General features: G+C 38.1%; 1 protein-coding gene across 1 annotated transcript in view; it reads right to left on the reverse strand.

Moving 5' to 3' along the window:
• elp1.S (elongator acetyltransferase complex subunit 1S homeolog) overlaps window positions 1-19,238 on the reverse strand; it is a 79,552-nt gene that overhangs the window by 14,571 nt on the left and 45,743 nt on the right. The window contains 9 exon segments of the mRNA NM_001096471.1: window positions 907-968; window positions 10,568-10,769; window positions 11,254-11,351; window positions 12,637-12,760; window positions 13,402-13,544; window positions 13,961-14,046; window positions 17,126-17,263; window positions 18,104-18,183; window positions 18,281-18,359. Of these exon segments, the coding sequence (NP_001089940.1) occupies window positions 907-968; window positions 10,568-10,769; window positions 11,254-11,351; window positions 12,637-12,760; window positions 13,402-13,544; window positions 13,961-14,046; window positions 17,126-17,263; window positions 18,104-18,183; window positions 18,281-18,359 (1,012 nt within the window).

Consider the following 19,238-nt stretch of genomic DNA (forward strand, 5'->3'; position numbering starts at 1 on the left):
CACTGATAAAAATCCCATAGGAATGAATAGAACGTGGGTGTGGTGTGTTCTAATCTCACATTTTGCTAAATATGCTCCCAAGACTGCAGGTTGTAGACATAAATCTAACCTAACTTGCACTGTTTTGGGAATATATATATATATATATATATATATATATATATATATATATATATATATATATATATATATATATATACATATATATATATATATATATATATATATATATGTATGTACACCAAAATGGTAAAATAATTAACACTATCTGCTTGGAAAAAGCCAAACAAGCATTCGATACTTTTGCAAGGCAATAAAGAGAAATACAATGTTATTGTTCCTGGTTAGAGCTAGCTGTCTTGAATCAAAGGTGGAATTCAATTTTCAAAAACCGATTTGGATACTGTCATCAGCTGCTTGAAATGCCCCAAGCCTAGTGTTATATTATGATGGTGAAATACTTCATACCGTCTGGCCCCAACTCCATGTGTAGGCAGTTATGGACTTATAAAACTAATAGCAACTGCCTGTCACTATGTGTCACTGCTGGTGTGTGACATTAGAAATTAAACAGTGAAAGAGATATTGTGGCATATTTGAGTCCATGTAAATAAATGCATTGAACTTATTGACTAGAAAATACACCAAACTGAAAGTGTAAAGAAAAAAGGGAAAAAAACAACAAAACCCCACTTTTTAAAAACCTGTACAAAAAAATAAGGTATTGTTATAAAAGCAAGTGATTATGTAATCACTATATTTCTTTAAACAAATAATACTATATGTTTTCAACAGTTTCCATAAGGCATTTAGCAATCTGAGAATTAAACAGTAAAAAGCCTGGGGGAGCGACAAAGTGAAAGAAAACTTTACATATAAACTTTTTAAATATTATTAATATTATACCTCAGCATATTGTTCTAGAAGTACAGCTGCATCTGCTTGCTTCCTCTGCTCCACAAGTTTACCTAAAAGAGAAAAGGAGAAAAGCACTTGAAATATAGGATATAAAAGAGTGTGCGTGTCAATTGGAGCTAAATTTACCCAGTAGTAACCAATGAGCAGGTAGCATTTACTAGTCCCCTAATTAAAAACAAACATATTATTACTTCCTATGAGATACTGCTCCTGGCCAAACTTAGTGTCTTTTATTACATATACAGGTATGGGATCCATTATCCGGAAACCTGTTATCCAGAAAGCCTGATTAACGGAATGGCTGTCTCCCATTTATTCAATTTTTTCTAAAAAGTCTAAATTTTTAAAATAAATTTTTTAAAATGATTTCCTTTTTCTGTTCAATAACAAAACAATACATGTGCATCCAAACTAAGATATAATTAATCCTTATTGAAAGCAGAGCCAGCCTACTGCATTTGTTTAATGTTTACATGATATTCTAGTAGACTTAAGGTATCCAAATTACAAAAAGTTCAGTTATTCGGAAAGCCCCAGGTCCCGAGCATTCTGAATAACAGGTCCTATACCTCTAGGAGTTATGTTATACAAGTTCCTATTCTTTGCAACTTTTCAAATTGTTTTTATTTTCTCATAGTTTTTAAAATTATATTTTTTTCTCATCTGCCTCTTTCCCACTTTCAAATGGGGGTCACTGAATCTGGCAGCCAAAAATCTATTGCTCTGTGAGGTTATACATTGCTATTTTTGTTACTTATCTTTCTATCTAGGCCTATGAAGACAAATTGCAAACTCTTCTGCATCAAAATAATTTAAATGTAAACTACCTTTAACCCTTTAAGTGCCAGCAGAATTTCACATTTTGGTTACGCGAAATGCCAGCCGTTTTTAAGCATTTTGTGCTCTCTCACTTTAGGGGCATTTTCTGAGGGGAAACCTATAGTTTACCTAGGATAACTATACATTGTTTTTTTCGGTAGAAACTGAGCTTTCTAAATCTGCCTGAGTTTTCATGTATTTCCACCTGTGCAAAAAAATTTATAGTGCTAAATACCAAAAAAAAATGAAAAATTACCATTTTTCATCGTATATCAATTTATACCAGAAAAATATTTCATTTTACAGATGAAAATCCAACTGATTTGGAAAGCCTTATGTCTCTCGAACGTGCCAATACCAGATATGTATAGTTTTAGGGAGATTTAGGACTTCTGTACAGCAAAAACTCCCGGCAGTATTTTACTGAATTTTGAAAGCACTAAGGCAGAAAACGGCATGCTTTAGATTCCAAGGCAAAAAATCCTGAAACCATAGGTTTACCCCACAAAACCATACATTTTTGAAAAGTACACATTCTGCCGATTACAAAATGGGTAACTATGTCTCTCTACTCCCAACTACCAAACATAAAAGCTTGTCTGAACATAGCGGTTTTTCAAAATAAAATTCAAAATTCTGAAAAATCATTTCAAATGTTTTATTTTGCTGCTCCGCATGTCCCAAACTATATTAGGTACCAAGAAAAAGCACCTGAAATATGATTGCCAGGGGTCCACTGAACAGTTTGATACCCATTATGCATAGGTTTACCAAAGTATCTGGCATTTAGAGACACCAATATGAAGTTAGCACATCCAAATTGTTCAGGACTTTACTTCAGCTACTGAGAAATCAACACATTGACTGCATTTTTTGTGGGGTAAAAACACAGAAATATATCTTTACCCCCCAAACCCATATATTTTTGGAAAGTACACATTCTACAGAATCTAAAATGGGTACCCATGCCTTTCTGCTCCAAACTACTGAGTCGCAAGGCTTTCCCAAAATTGTCGGTTTTGGTGAAATATCTGAAAATTGCCTCAAACCTTCAACTTCCCAGCACCATATCACCCATGTATCATTACGTATCACAAAAAAGCACCCAAATTGTGATTGCCAGGGGTCCTCCAAACTGTTTGGTGCCTACTGTGCATAGGTTTACCAAAGTATCTGGCATTTAGAGGCCCCAAAATGAAGTTAGCGCATACAAACAGTCCCGTGGGTAACTTCAGCTAATGAAAAATCAACACATTAACTGCATTTTTGTTGGGTAAAAACACAGAAATATATGTTTACCCCCCAAAACCCATATATTTTTGGAAAGTACACATTCTACCAGATCTAAAATGGGTACCCATGCCTTTCTGCTCCAAACTACTGAGTCGCAAGGTTTTCCCACAATTGTCGGTTTTGGTGAAATATGTGAAAATTGCCTCAAAGCTTCAACTTCTCAGCACCATATCACCCATGTATCGTTACGCACCAAGAAAAAGCACCCTAAATATGATTGCCAGGGTTCCTCCAAACAGTTTGGTGGCCATTGTTCATAGGTTTACCAAAGTATCTGGCATTTAGAGGCCCCAAAATGAAGTTAGCGCATACAAACAGTCCCGTGGGTAACTTCAGCTAATGAAAAATCAACACATTGACTGCATTTTTGTGGGGTAAAAACACAGAAATATATGTTTACCCCCCAAACCCATATATTTTTGGAAAGTACACATTATACAGAATCTAAAATGGGTACCCATGCCTTTCTGCCCCAAACTACTGAGTCGCAAGGCTTTGCCAAATTTGGCGGTTTTGGTGAAATATCTGAAAATTGCCTCAAAGCTTCAACTTTCCAGCATCGTATTGTCCATGTATCATTACCAGCATAAAGCATCCCAAATATAAACATAGGGGTCTACTAAACAGTTTGATGCCCAATGTGCATAGATAAACCAAACTATGTGGCGCACAGAGACCCCCAAATGACAATATGTATAGACATTTTCACGGCTGCCGCGCTGGCTGCTGAAATATAACCACCCGGTGTGTGTATTATGCGACATTAGACCACCTAACAGTACAGAGACCCCAGAAAACCATATATTTTCAGAAAGTACACATTCTGACGAATCCAATATGGGTAAATATGTGTTCCTACTGCAAACTGCCAAACTGCAAAGCAATGCTGAACGTAATGGTTTTTATCAAATTTCTGAAAATCGTCACAAAGCTTGAATTTTACCCCATTATATGCCCCATATTTCGTAACTTATCAGCATAAAACATCCTAAATATGAACGCCAGGGGTCTACTGAACACTTTGATGCCCAATATGCATAGATATACCAAACTATGTGGCGCACAGAGACCCCCAAATGACAATAGTGTATATACATTTTCACAGCTGACGCGCTGGCTGCTGCAATATAAGCACCTGGTGTGTGTATTATGCGACATTAGACCCCCCCTAACAGTACAGAGACCCCAGAAAACCATATATTTTCAGAAAGTACACATTCTGACGAATCCAATATGGGTAAATAAGTGTTTCTACTGCAAACTGCCAAACTGCAAAGCAATGCTGAACATAACGGTTTTTATCAAATTTCTGAAAATCGTCACAAAGCTTGAATTTTACCCCATTATATGCCCCACATTTCGTAACTTATCAGCATAAAACATCCTAAATATGAACGACAGGGATCTACTGAACACTTTGATGCCCAATATGCATAGATTTACCAAACTATGTGGTGTACAGAGGCGCCCAAATGACAGTAGTGTATATACATTTTCATGGCTGACGCTCTGGCTGCTGCAATATAAGCACCCAGTATGTGTATTTGCACCATAAGACCCCCTAACAGTATGGAGACCCTAGAAAACCATATATTTTTTAGAAAGTACACATTCTGACGAATCTAAAACAGGTAATTACATCTTTCTACTGCAAACTACCAAACTGCAAAGCTATGCTGAACGTAGCGGTTTTTATCAAATTTCTGAAAATCGTCACAAAGCTTTATTTTACCCCATTATGTGCCCCACATTTCGTAACGTATCAGCATAAAACATCCTAAATATGAACGACAGGGGTCTACTGAACACTTTGATGCCCAATATGCATAGATTTACCAGACTATGTGGCGCACAGAGACCCACCAATGGATATATAGTAGATAAAATTTACATAGGCAAAACAAAATAACACAGAACAGTGTGAAATGCAAATAAATCACCAAAAACTAATAAAACCACAAAAATCAATGCTTTTTTTTTCCACACTAGTGTAATCGGCCACCAGAATTACCGTTTGAATATTTTAGCTGGGCCAAATCAATTATACGGATAGAAACAAGTGAACAACACAAATGCAGAGCTGAAAATGCAATAAATGGCTAAAAATTCAATAAAATGGCTAAAAATGCACCAAAATACCCAAAATTGAATATAACCACCAAAATAACATACAAAAGCTATTGCACAGTATGGTTAGCGAATACGCTATTCGGAACGGCAATAAAACATTTTTTTTAGCCACAAAAGAGACGATGCGATAAGAAAAAAAAAAAAAAAAGCCACAAAGCCATATATGTACATATGCGTGTGCACAACGGGTAAATTGCATGTTATTTGCGCGTGTGCGCGTTTGCAAGTGTACATGGGTGCTGTGAGTGTGTGTGACCCCCCCAATCCCCAAAAATCTATGTGTGAGTGTGTGTAAGTGTGAATGTAAGTGTATATTACTGTAATAAGTGTGTGTTGGTGTGTTTGTGTGTGTGTAAATGTTACACTTACCTGGGGTAGATGCATCAGATCCATGAGAAAGGGCCCCACGCAGCAGATCTCCAGTTCCAACGGTCATCAGGCATGGGGGGGCGGAGCTGGGCGGAAGTGAAGTGCAGGCGGCAGCAGCAGGACGCATAGGAAACGCGTCCCTGCTGCTGCTTTGAGGCCCCTGGGCGATCGCACCCCAGGGGCCACTCGATCCCCTGCTCTGCTCGTTGTCTAGGGGCAGGGGATCGTGAAGGAACGGAGCAAGCGGCTCTAACAGCCGCTCCTCCGCTCGCAAACCCGGAAGTGCTGCAGAACGTAGAATCTACGATCTGTGGCACTTTGGTCCTTTGATTCACAGAACGTAGATTCTACGTTCTGTGGCACTTAAAGGGTTAAAGGGGGTTGTTCACTAGGGATGGGTGAATATGTTTTTGTTTGTTTTGTTTCACCAAAAACTCGCCACCAGCGAAATGTTACAGACGCCCATAGACTTTAATAAACAAAAACAACTTTTTTTTTTGACGCACGTCTTTTTCAGTTCAGTTGTTTTCAGATTGTTCACCAGAAACAAAGATTTTTTTCAATTGCCTTCCCTCTTTTATTTTTTACCGTTTTCCCAAAAATTAAGTTTAAAGGTTAATGTTCCTGTCTCTAGTGTTTCGGTCTGGCAACTCAGTGATCCAGGAGCATTCTAAATTGTTACAATGTGCTACATTTAATTGATACCTTTAGATGATACATTTCTCAGCAGTGGAATACTGTATAAGCAACTATTGTATCAATTCTAACAGCTACCATTAATGAAACTCAGGAATGTTGCTCAGCAGGGACAAAGATAACAAATATATCAACTAAATGGATCAATTTAAAACAGTTAGAGAGTGGGTGACCCCCTCCCAGAGCTGGTTTAGAAGGTGAAATGAAACTTTAAACCTTAATATTACAAAAATGGTCACAAATAGAAAAGCAAAAGTAATTGGAAAAAGTCTTTATTTCTGGTGAAAATCTGAAACCAACTGAACTAAAAAAAAGTGTTTGAAGGTTAACAACCTCTTTAAAAGACAATTTGCAATTGGTTTTCATTTTTTGTTTGTGGTTTTTGAGCTATTTAGCTTTTTATTCAGCAGCTCTCCAGTTTGCAATTTCAGCGCTCTGGTTGCTAGGGTCCAACTTACCCTAGCAACCATGCATTGATTTGAATAAGAGACTGCAATATGAATAGGACTGAATAGAAAGATGAGTAATACAAAGTAGCAATAACAAGGAGATTTTGTGTACTCACCATTAAATCTCTTTCTCTCCAATCACTTGGGGGACACAGGGACAGTGGGGTATCACTAGGAGGCAGACCACGTCTGACAGGTAAGATAACCCCTATCCACAGGCCCGGACTGGCAATCTGTGGGTTCAGGCAAACGCTAGAGGGGCTGCCATAAGGATGCCATAGAAAGTCACTATTTAGTGAGCTGGTGGCGACGGATTGTGCCTCGCTGTACTTGGAATGCCAGGGCCTATTTTGACTCCCAGTCCAGACCTGCCTATGCAAGGAGGGAAGCCCTATGTCTCTCAAGCGATTGGAGAGAAAGAGATTTAACGGTGAGTATACAAAATCTCCTTTTCACCTGCATCTGCTTGCGGGACAGTGGGGACGTACCAAAGCTTTCCCCTGAGAGAAGGCTAGGCCTACGTGGAAGATACCACTGCGGCTTGAAGTACCTTCCTCCCAAAGCGGCTGTCGGAAGCTGCAAAGGTGTCAAAATGGTAAAATTTTGCAAAGGAGTGGATTGAAGTCCACGTAGCTGCTTTGAACAGCTGTTCCGCTGAGGCTTGGTTATGGGAAGGCCCAGGAAGTGCTCATCTCCCTGGTTGAGTGGAGGGGGTTTGACCCTTGAAGTATAGGCCCGTTGAATGGTTTGTTTGATCCAGCGTGATATAGTGTATTTGGAGGCTGGTGTGCCTTGGTGATGGCCCAAGGGTATAATGAAGACAGTATCCGACTTGCATATGTCATAGGTTCTGTGAAGGTAGAATTGAGGGCCCGAAAGGGGGCCAGTGTGTATAATGTCCGTTCCTTAGAGTTAGCTGTGAAGGACAGAAGGTTGGAATTGTGATTTCTTGGTTTAAGTGGAAGGCTGACACCACTTTATGAAGGAACAATGGTACAGTATGTTTGGATGAAAAGTAAGGAATGGAGTCTCGCATGACAATGAGATCAGACACTCTTTAGCTGAAGCAACAGCTAATAGAAATACAGTTTTAAAGGTGAGAAACTGCAAAGGAATGAAGGCCATAGGTTTGAAGGGTGGCTCTAGAATTGCTCGTAGAACCAAGATGAGGTCCCACGTGGGTACAGGAGCCCGAATTGGAGGAGCTAAATGACCTACTCCTTGCATGAAGGTTTTTACATCGGGTAAGAGAGCCAGATGTCTTTGGAATAGGATGGATAGAGCGTAGATCTGTGATTTAAGAGATACTAGGGAGAGACCCATGGATAACCCATCCTGAAGGAATTCTAATACCCAGGGAATGGAGAACTTTTTGAAGTCCTTGTTTTTGTGGTTACACCATTGTTGATAGGTGTTCCATACCCTGTGGTAAGTTTTTGCTGAAACGGGTTTTTGAGCTGCCCACATTACTTTCACCACCTTGTCGGAAAAACCTGTTTCAGGATCTGGGTCTCAGTCTGAGGATTGACGGGTTTGGAAGGAGTATGGGACCTTGAAGTAGAAGGTCTGGCAGGGTAGGAAGAGTCCATGGTTCCTCTATCGAAAGGTTGAGGAGGTCCGAAAAACCACGTTCGTCAGGGCCACTTGTGGGCTATGAGGATAATTGTTATCCTTTCTCCTTGTAGATTCCTTATCGTTCTTGGGAAGAGGGGAAGCGGTGGGCAGGCATAGGCGAGATGGAAGCTCCGGTTGGATGTTAGGGCATCTCCGCCTAGCACCAGGGGGTCCTGGTACCTGGCAAAGAATTTCGGTACCTTTCAGTTTTGGCATGTGGCCATGAGGTCCACCTCCGGTATTCCCCATCTTGACATTATCTCATTGAAGATCTCTTCCCAGTTTAGAAGTCCCAGGATGTGGATTGCAGACAGTAGGGTCTGGTTGGTTTCCGCCCACTGAAAGATGGATTTGATCTCATTGAGTGCCGATCTGCTTCTTGTTCTGCCCTGGTGGTTTATGTAGGCTACTGCTGTGGAGTTATTGGATTGCCAGTGCCTTAGGCCCAGATGAATGTAAGTGCCGTGAACTGGTAGTGCCAGTTTTGTAAGGCAAATCATAATAATTTCTGATGAGGAAGGAAAATGGGTACATGTAGGTATGCCTCCTTTATGTCGGGGGATACCAGGAATTCGCCTAGTGACGATGCTGCGATGACCGGAGTGACTCAATTTTTAACCTGCGCATACAAATAAATTTGTCTATGACCAAAATAGTCAGGGAGTCTATCGCCTCTGAGGAATGCGTGACAACTTTCTTCTCGTCTTGGTCACTAATGGACAATTCTCCATTTGAGAAAATGTTTTCTGAAGGAGGCGGGGATTGATCTCTAGAGTCTTACTCTTTGGATTGTCTAGGCGAGTCAGGAATATGTTCAGCGAATGGGCCAGCTTTGGATTCCCTGATGCTAGTTGGGATGCCCAATTTGGGATGTCCTGAACCCCAGGGGGTGAAGTGTCCGTAGAGTCTGTACCCACCTGTGAGGTCTGTTGTACCTGAGGGAGAGCCGGTCCTGGGATTCCCGAGCCCAAAGCCGCAGGGTTACAAGTTGAACAAATGGGATCCTTGTGCCCCACTGGTAAACGTTTGCGGCATTTGGTACAAGCGAAATATTTCATTGAACTCACTTATCCACTGAGGAAGGGAGCGCGAGGCTCCTGAAATGTTTGGTTATATTCCGCACATTAAAGCCTTGGAGGTACTTTAAGTACACCAGCCGCATTGGACCGTGTAGGCGGAAGTGAGCGGGTCCTCCCTGTGATGCGCTTCCAGGAACGCGCGCATGTGAACTCAGGTATGCGCAGTAGAAGGATGCCCCCGCTGCTGTTCCTTAGCAGTTGCTAAATGGAAAGAATCTGCAGGAGGGTGCCCCGCAATGGCTCATTGCTGATTGAGCTAAGCGCTCAACTGGCTACTCCTGGTTCCCCAGCCTATTCCCCTGACAGAGTTAAGTCAGGGTAAGGCACTTCAGAGGTGGAATGATCCAAGGATACTTACAAGGTTGTGAGTCTAGGCAGCCACCACGTCATTCAGCCAGTTACCTCTCCCTCTGTGTGGAAAGGGAGAGGATTAGGAAGACTGGATGGTCAGTGTCAGAAGTACACAGCAGATCCTGAAGACAATCCCACGCTGGGAGATGTCAAGCAACAACCCACTACTCAGTGTAGGGTTCTTGACCATCTCCTGTTGTCAGAAAAAATTTACCGTGATGCAGAAGCACGTCCTACCTCCTGAGGACACAACCCCTCTGCCTACTGGGGGGGGTATAGCCAGAGGGGGAGGAGCCAAATTCTACATTTTTATTGCTGTGTCCTGCTTCCTAGTGACACTAGCTATACCCCACTGTCCCTGTGTCCCCCAAGCAGATGAAGGAGAAAATGCATTTGTAGCCTTACACTGCATTCATTTTTAGTTGGGGTCAGTGACCCCCACTTGAAAGCTGAAAAGAGTCAGAAGAAGGCAAATAATTCAAAAAATAAAAAAATAAATACTAAATGAAAAGTTGCATAGATTTGGCCATTCTATAACATACAAAAAGTGAACCACCCCTTTAGGGATTTGTTCATTATTACTTTAAATCTCTAAGGCAACCGTCTTTTGTATGTTTTTTATTAATGCATTAAATTGTATTTGCACTGATGCACTAATGTGTACAGTAGGATGAAGAGTATAAAATGTTCACTCTTGCTGCAATCAAATATGTATACTTGCATAATGTTACTTTGTAGTCTGGTTTACAGTTGAATGGTGCTATTATGATTCATTTCTGGAAAATATGCACATATATATTTGTAAGAAATGTATAATATATGAATAATCAGTATATTTCTATAACTCACCAGCAACAGTTCTTGCCAGGGCAGCTATTTTTTCCCCAGAGTATTCCAGTTGAGATGCCATACACATTACCTGATGCCAGTTGCCACTTGCAATAAAAGCATCAAGTGCCTTCTCAATGCTATTGCAACGGGCATATATCAAGCCTGCTAGTTCATACTGCTGTTTAGACACAAGATGATCCCCATAAGCAGCATTAATGGCCTATAAAGTGAAAGCAAATCAAATCAGCACAGTTTACTGTACATCTGTGAAATAACATATTACCTTATATTTAGTTTAACTACTATGTTAATCAATCAGAAAGCTTATATTTGCAAGCGTAGAAAAGCCAATGCTCTCCCATTTGCTCCAGCATATCTCTTCACAACGCCTTAGAAAAAAGAAAAGTAGGCTGTTTTGCACTGATATCTGCTCCAGGTATTTGTCAGTCAGTACAGAGACTAAGAAGTAGGTGAGCTTAATACACAATGATATGTAAGATAACAATTGCACCAGTATCTGGATCTTTTTTTAGTTACCCTGTATTTTCTCACCTTCTGAAAAGGCATCCCAAACCTTCTTGAAGCTATCTAATGTATCTGCTTCAAGAATTACACAACTTTGCTGAGCTTAACTCTTATATATAAATATAATGTATTCAAATGTTTGGTAATGCTAGGAGAAAGACAATATTATATTACATTACCTTATATTCAACAGTTCCATGTGGATAAAGTTCTAGGGCTTCTGTATACAAACTTTGATCTTTAACAAAGCTCAAGAACTCAGTGAAATAATCTGGCCCTGTGGAAGCACAAACATAAATCACAGACATTTTAGGAAACCATAAAACTTGATGCATTCAGAAAATTATCACTACACAACACTGCTGAGTCTAAACTAACTAAAGTATAGAGCCTAAAAGTTACTGACCAAGAAGCATGAATAGATTACATTACAGGCCTTACTTAGTACTTAATTGGGTAAAGCAATACACAAATAATCTGTTAATCATATAAACCTTCTCAAATCTTACCTTTCCTATAAGGTAAAACACACATTTTTTGTGGATAAAAACAACTAAAATGTTTTGAGATTTATTATACCCGAGGCTGCTAAAAGTCAGAATCCAAAAATACTCTCTCAAACCTGTCTAGGTCACGTAGAATTCAATAGCAGATGTCTCTTTTACAACTGGAAGATATCATGATCTGTACTTGATTTAGTACTACAATCCGAATAATTTGTGGTTTTCAGGCGATAATCCGAAAAATTCGGATTTTGGAGGTCAAAAACTAAAATTTTGTACGATTCAAATTTTTTCATGATTTTATCGAGTCTTTTCCCGCACCAATTTTTTGTTAGTTATTTTATTGATAAATAAGGTAAGATTGTGGATGGGAGTTTGGTCGAATTTGTTTTAATAAAATAATGAGAACACAGGGTTGGACACATCGATGTGCACCAGGTGGGCCCCGGCCCAAATGGGCCCTGCCAGCCCAGACCTGCTCCCCCGGCTGCCCAGCTGTTTTCTGCACATGCTTGCTGCATTTAAAGGTCGGGAGGGGGCCCCCAGGGACTGTCAGGAGGGCCCTTTGTTTTGCAGCCTTGGTGGGCCCCCAAGGCTCCAGTCCGACCCTGCGAGAACATTTTGAGTTTTAGTAAATAACCTCCCTCAATGTCCATAAAATGGTGCACGTCAATGTGTACATGATTCAGTTTCTTATAACAGGATGTCAACCCAAATCATGAAAAAAAACAATTTTTGTATAATATTATAAAATGTAATTATAAGCAACTTTCCAAAATATATTTAACTTTAATGATTTAATGTAAGTAATGCTCTTGCTTTTACACTTTGTATCCCTCTGCTATTCTCTTTACTGCATGTCTGACTACAGAAACAATGTATCTTAGTCTGTATAAATGGGGAAAATAGGAAAAAAATTAATTAGTGGTGCATCTACTTGGTACTTGCTACGTGATAAACATGTAGCATTATATTTATATATGCCAACAGGTTTTCAGCTTTAAAATAGTTTATTTATCAAGCAGCATAAATTGGCTTACCCAATACAAATATACCTACCACATTTGCTAAGATTGCTAAGTGCTTTTTTATATCTTTTCAAATGCTTGTCAATTGTGTATCTCTGATAATTAGTTTCCATTTTCTTCAGCTTGTTCAAAAATGGAAGATACTCTTTTGGATCCTAAAATAGAAGACAAAAAAAGCCCTTATCTGCATTGTAAGACACCCATCTCTTAGCCTCTAGCATCCATTCTCAGATACACTTATTCTTTGACTTTCCCTTAAGGGTAAATATTTTTTTTTTATGTGCCTAAAATGAAGCACACACACACAAGCATATATGGATGCAAACATACAAGTGCTGTTATTCATATGCAGGACAAGTCCATGGCAAAATGCATCAGAACTTTCTGCTGACAAGATATGCCTAGTCAGTAACGCTGCACACACAAACGGAAAACTATAGTATTCTAACCAAGGTAATTTATTTAAATTAGTTGTTCACCTTTTAGTATAATTTAAACATTCATACTCTAATACTGTTTGTGGTTTTTGACTTATTTAGCTTTTTATTCAGCACTTGTGCAATGTCAGCAGCTAGGAACAGGTTTACACCAGCATCCAGGTTGTGGGTTAAATGTGAAATAGGAAGATAAATGGGAGAAGGGCCTGTGGGGTAGTTACTAATATTTCATTTAAGAATGGTGTCTTATAACCAAAGTTTAGGGGTCCTTTAAATAATTTTTCTGCAGAGCCCAGTACCTTCTATCTACGTCAGTGTTTAACGCAGAATCTTACACACAATGTTAAAACAGAACAGACCTTTTGTGATTTTTCTGCCACCATCACAACTAGGTCAAAGTCATACGTCCCCAGGGAATGATCATAAAGTTCATTTACATCAACCAAGAACAGTAAGTATTTCAATGCTTCATCAGCACTGACTATTGTAGTCGAAGGGCTCTCTAAAGAGAAAAAAACCCAAAATAATTTAGTACAGACATTCAAATACTGTCCTATGGCTTCAGTTCAACATCTAAATGATAACATGTATAATCAAATTAGACCTTTCAATACATAGATAAAGGAAAAGACAATAAATGTTTAGATGATTATTTCCATTACTAAGTAATACTCAAATTGCAATTTGGAACTTCATAGCAAAAGAGAACAGTGCACTGACCACTAAACTTCTTCAGATGATAAAGTGTAGTGCAAGAAGATAATTAATAAAAAAACTTAAATAAATCTTCAGTTTAGAATAATTACAAACATGGCATCTTCTTCCTTAAAACATATAAAATTATACAATACCTAATCCTAATGTATGTATTTCAAATTTTAAAAATATGAATGGTTCAGTTTCTTAATATAGTTTTACCTCTTAGCTCATGAACCTTCTGGAGTGCTATTTCCAACTGTGGTATTGTTCTCCTGACATAAGATGTGAGTATTGATAAGAAAAACCTAGGATAAGTGAACAGAAAAACACACACAGTATAAAGGCTACATTTTACTCAGATGTTCCCAGAAACAGAAAGTAACGTTCTTACGTGGTCATAAGAAAACTGAGTTGTAGGAGACTTAAAAGGATGAATGACTACAAACCCCATTAGCTACTTTTAGAATTACAGCAAGTTAGAATCTGGAAATTTCCCAACCGCCTTTATTTGGGAAATTTAAAAACCGAAGAAGAAGAAGGAAGAAGATCGCTCTGTGGTGTTTGCTGGAAGAATCCCGGGCCGGTGCAGATTTCTGCGGATAGGAGCACCGGCCTGGGGTGTCAGGTAAGTAAAACTAATCACTTGGGGTGCATAACTTTTGGCAATTTTGTAAATTGCCTTTCCTTCTCCTTTAATTTATAAAACAAAAATTTAATTTCCTTCCCCCCCACCACCACACACTCAACAGAATGTATATTTACATACAGTAGTTAAGTTTGGCCTTGAAAAAAAAAAACAAAGTCCATCAATTTCAACCCCTCCAAATGAGATCCAGCGCACATACACACACTCACAAAAACTATATATACCAATATCTATACTAATTGTAGAATATAGTAAGTATCACAATGTTGTTTCGAATTCATGCAAAAAATTTATTTGATTTGGAATTAGGAATGCATGAAATCTTTTGTGGCAGATTAAACAAAATGCCAAAAGAAAAAAAGTCCTAATTTGCATATCCAATTTAGCGCAAAGCGGGATTAAAAAGAATCATGCGCAGATTTTAAAGATTCTGATTTGGTTCAGCGAGGCAGTTGGTTTTGGCATAATTCTGCTGGAAAAGGCCAACCCCGAAACAAATCCTGGATTCGGTGCTCCCTAATTAGAAAGTTCACACCATGTCTCATATTCAAAGTAAGCCTTCACCCACCATAAGCATGAGTTAGTTAATAAAGGAAGCTATCACATAACATAAAAGAAATAGGATGAAAGAACAGTGTGCAAGTGTTAGACTGTTATGTGGCAACTAAATAATAGTGAACCGCATGTTTCGTAATATGCATTGGATACACATAAACATCTAATAAAATCCATAGTGCGATGCATAATAGAGAGAGTGAGAGTGAACCACGGCAACGCGCGAGTCGGCGTGGTTCACTCTCACTCTCTCTGTTATTGAATTTTAAATAGATCTCTTATCCTTTTAAATTAATTACAGGAGTTACCGATTAGCAAACTCCTTTTTATCCTTTCTTCCTTTTCACAAGACGTGGGGAATGTGTGTTTTTTTTAGGAAAGACAGAAAACAATTCAAGTTAGAAAAGGTATTATTGAGATCACAGTTCCCCACGTTCTGCCTTCTTTACTTGTGGTAATCCCAGGGTCTAGATAGCAAAATGACCAGACAGTAACAAACGTGATGACTCCACCACTCTTTCTTCCAATTCTAATCTTAATATATTACAAGTGTGAATGTGATACAATTCTTGAATCATCATCATCATCATTTATTTATATAGCGCTGTCAAGATACGCAGTGCTTTACTGCAGTTATAGCAAACAGGGAATAAATGGTGGATAACAAACAAGGATTACAGAGTACAATAGGGTTAGAAGGACCTAGCGATTAGAGTTTACAAACTAAAAGGTTAGGGTACAATTGAGACATTAGGATTATATAAACATTTTGTCATTTTTGATACAGCAATGATTAATTAAGGTACATCAAATAAGCCTCTTTAAACAGATGGGTCTTTAAAGAGCGCTTGAAAGTTTGGAAAGAAGGAGAAAGTCTGACAGCTTGTGGCAGAGAGTTCCAGAGAAAAGCAGAAGCCCGAGAGAAGTCTTGTAGACGAGAATGGGCAGAAGTGACCAGAGGAGAAGTGAGGCGAAGATCTGTTGAATCTGTTGTTACATTGTATATCCTGCCAATCAACTGATAAGGTTGATACAATTTATCCTTCACAGGAAGTCCTGTGAAAGGAGCTTGTGTTTTTCAATAATTTTACCTTAGCTATTGTGGAATTTATACATAGAATTTATTTATTTATTTATTTTTGTTAATTAAATCCCTCTGGGTTTATTATGGTGGTTAATTAATTAGCACTAACGCACTTTAGAGGTTTATCTCTATCTTTAATACCTTGTATTATAACAGGCCATAGGAGAACCGTATTAATCACATAGGTAATAATTTTAAAATTGGTCTTATTAATTGAATTCAATTGGTGTTTTGTATAAAGTATCACTATTAATTAAAATTGATCTATTAGAATGTTTAATAAATTGCAGTCTAATTAATTTGACCGTATAATATAATTTAGCACATAGCACTTTGGTGATCTTCATATAGATAAACACAGGCACTTTAGAGATTTTTAGTTAATTATTGGCAGCAGTGTAAACTCTTTTAAAGGAAAACTATACCCCCAAAATGAATACTTAAGCAACAGATAGTTTATATCAAATTGAATGACATATTAAATAATCTTACCAAACTGGAATATATATTTACATAAATATTGCCCTTTTACATCTCTTGCCTTGAACCACCATTTCATGACTCTATCTGTGCTGCCTCAGAGATCACCTGACCAGAAATACTACAACACTAACTGTAACAGGAAGAAGTCAGGAAGCAAAAGGCAGAACTCTGTCTGTTAATTGGCTCATGTGACCTTACATGTGGTTTGTATGTGTGCACAGTGAATCTTACGATCTCAGGGGGCGGCCCTTATTTTTTAAAATGGCAATTTTCTATTTATGATTACCCAATGGCACATACTACTAAAAAAGTATATTATTATGATAATGGTTCATTTACATGAAGCAGGGTTTTACACATGGGCTGTTTTACTCAGTATCTTTTAATAGAGACCTACATTGTTTGGGGGGTATAGTTTTCCTTTAAGTGATTCTAGAATACAAAGACATACAGGGTTTTAATTTTCTTTTCTCTTTTTAAATTAATAAAATATATCAAATTGGTGATTGTACCCCTCTGTGTCCTTTTTTAAGGTGATAAGTTGCTGAGAATATACAACCTTTTGATAAAGAATAATAACCATGTAAAAATAAATTAGTGGGTGCACTTTACATACTTTTGAGGATCCCATTTTTCCATGGCTGCCCTCACAGCATCACAAACAATGTCAACTTTTTTAGCCTTAGCTCCTTCAGAAGACTGCATAGTGGAAAGAGCATGTGTTGGATACATAGTCTTTGTAACATCTTCTTCTCTGTAAATAAATATAATAGATTAATAAAGAAGTCATGTCGCATTATTTAGCAACTCCTACAACCACAGGCCAATGTAACCAACACATTAAAATGTTTTTTTGTTTATATGAAATGTAAATATGAGTGTTTTCACCCAGGTATCTGTGCAGCATCCTTGAAAGTACGGTTTGCCTAATCTTTTTAGTCATGTATGTTTAAACAATGTTTAATTAATCAGAACAGTTAGAAAAAAAGAATTTCAATTTTTAAAATGTAAGCTGTGTTCTCAGGAAGAACCATGGTGGTCAAAATGGTGATTGCATGTCACCATTTCCAACTGACAACAATTGGAAGCTCAACTGCTGTCACCTGCTTGCAAGATACAGGGGAAAATGTCTGCACATCTTAAATTGATTATTTCCAAGGGGTCTGTTATAAACAATATCTGCCACAGTAATCCAATGATCTACCCCTGTATAATTCTTTGCTAGTAATTCACGTGGGTGGTATAACTGGGCCTATGTGCAAATTAATCAAACAGCAGAAGAGAGCCAGAGGGTAGGTGATGCTCCTAGGATGGCTCTCTGGATGTACTGGTGGAAAATTCATATCAAATTATCTTTTCAGAAAGGCAGTCTACGATCCAATGGTGATAACCCATTTGTCTCTTAAAACCATCTTTTGAGAAGGCCCAGTCTATTATAAGGCTTACATCAGCTAAGGTGTCTGACCTTTTTTTTTGGATAATCTGTGCTCATGTAAACACACAAGTTAATTATAATTTACATATTCACATAAAAATCAAACATTTTAGAAGTAATATTTGTTGGAGATTGTTTTTTTATGCAATATTTACTTACTTTATCTCTGTCAAAAACAAATTGATGTAATTTACAGAGCCTATCTGCTTTATGAAAAGATCCACATTGTCCAAAAATGCCTACAGAAAAAAACAAGTTGTAAGATGTTAACACATGGTAAGATCTAACCTTTAAGAATATAACATATCAAATCAGTAGGAATACAGAAAATAATACCTTTGGGTTGTGGTCATAAAGTAAATTGAGGTTAATCCTGAGTTTACGCATGCATTCAAAGGCTTCTTTGAATAAAAGTCTGTAACAAAATTGCATACATTACACATGATAAAACATACACCAAAAATATACATATTTGTAGATCCCAAATAGTAGAAGAACAGATTTGCATCTATAACTGCCTACCATAACATCTGTGGTAAATAGTGGTGGCCATACACAGGCGAGTCAGATATGTATGTATGTGTATGAGAGGCCAAACACAGAGTATGATGGCCTTTCTGCATGATCATATGATTATTTATGAAAAAAGCAGAAATTATTGGAAAAAACAACACACTTCTGGGCAACATGGTGCATCAGAGTGGGCAACCATCCATTTTGTATATTGTTGTGTATTATTGTGTTTGTACTATATTTAGTGGCCAGATAATGCTTTTTTTATGCCTTTTTTCTATTAGGTATGTTTTTAGAAGTAGAAAAATATATATAATATAAAACACAAAGGGTGGAAAGTAAGCATTTGTGTTTGATGAACTGACATGCAGAGAGAGTTCTGTCAGTGCTAAATACACAAAGAACATTAAAGGAGAAGGAAAGCTACGGAGGGATTTTATTGCCAATAGATTAGCTGCAATAGTGCAAGCTAAAATGCTACATTTATTCTTTAGAATATTTTACCATACCTGAGTAAAAAGCTCTAGAAGATCTCTGTTTGTTTAGGATAGGAGCTGCAGTATTAACATGGTCTGACATCACTTCCTGCCTGAGTCTCTCCCTGCTCTGGGCTCAGATTACAGTAGACAAGGGAGGGGGGGGGGGAAGAGGAGCAAACTGAGCATGCTTTTGCCCAGGGCAATGAGGTTTAAGATGAAAACAGGAAGTCTGATACAGAAGCCCATGTGTACACAATAGAAGGAAAGAAATGCAGTGTTTCTTTTGACAGGGGACTCAGAGC

Source organism: Xenopus laevis, chromosome 1S, assembly GCF_017654675.1.
Source record: "Xenopus laevis strain J_2021 chromosome 1S, Xenopus_laevis_v10.1, whole genome shotgun sequence".
Taxonomy (NCBI): domain Eukaryota; kingdom Metazoa; phylum Chordata; class Amphibia; order Anura; family Pipidae; genus Xenopus; species Xenopus laevis.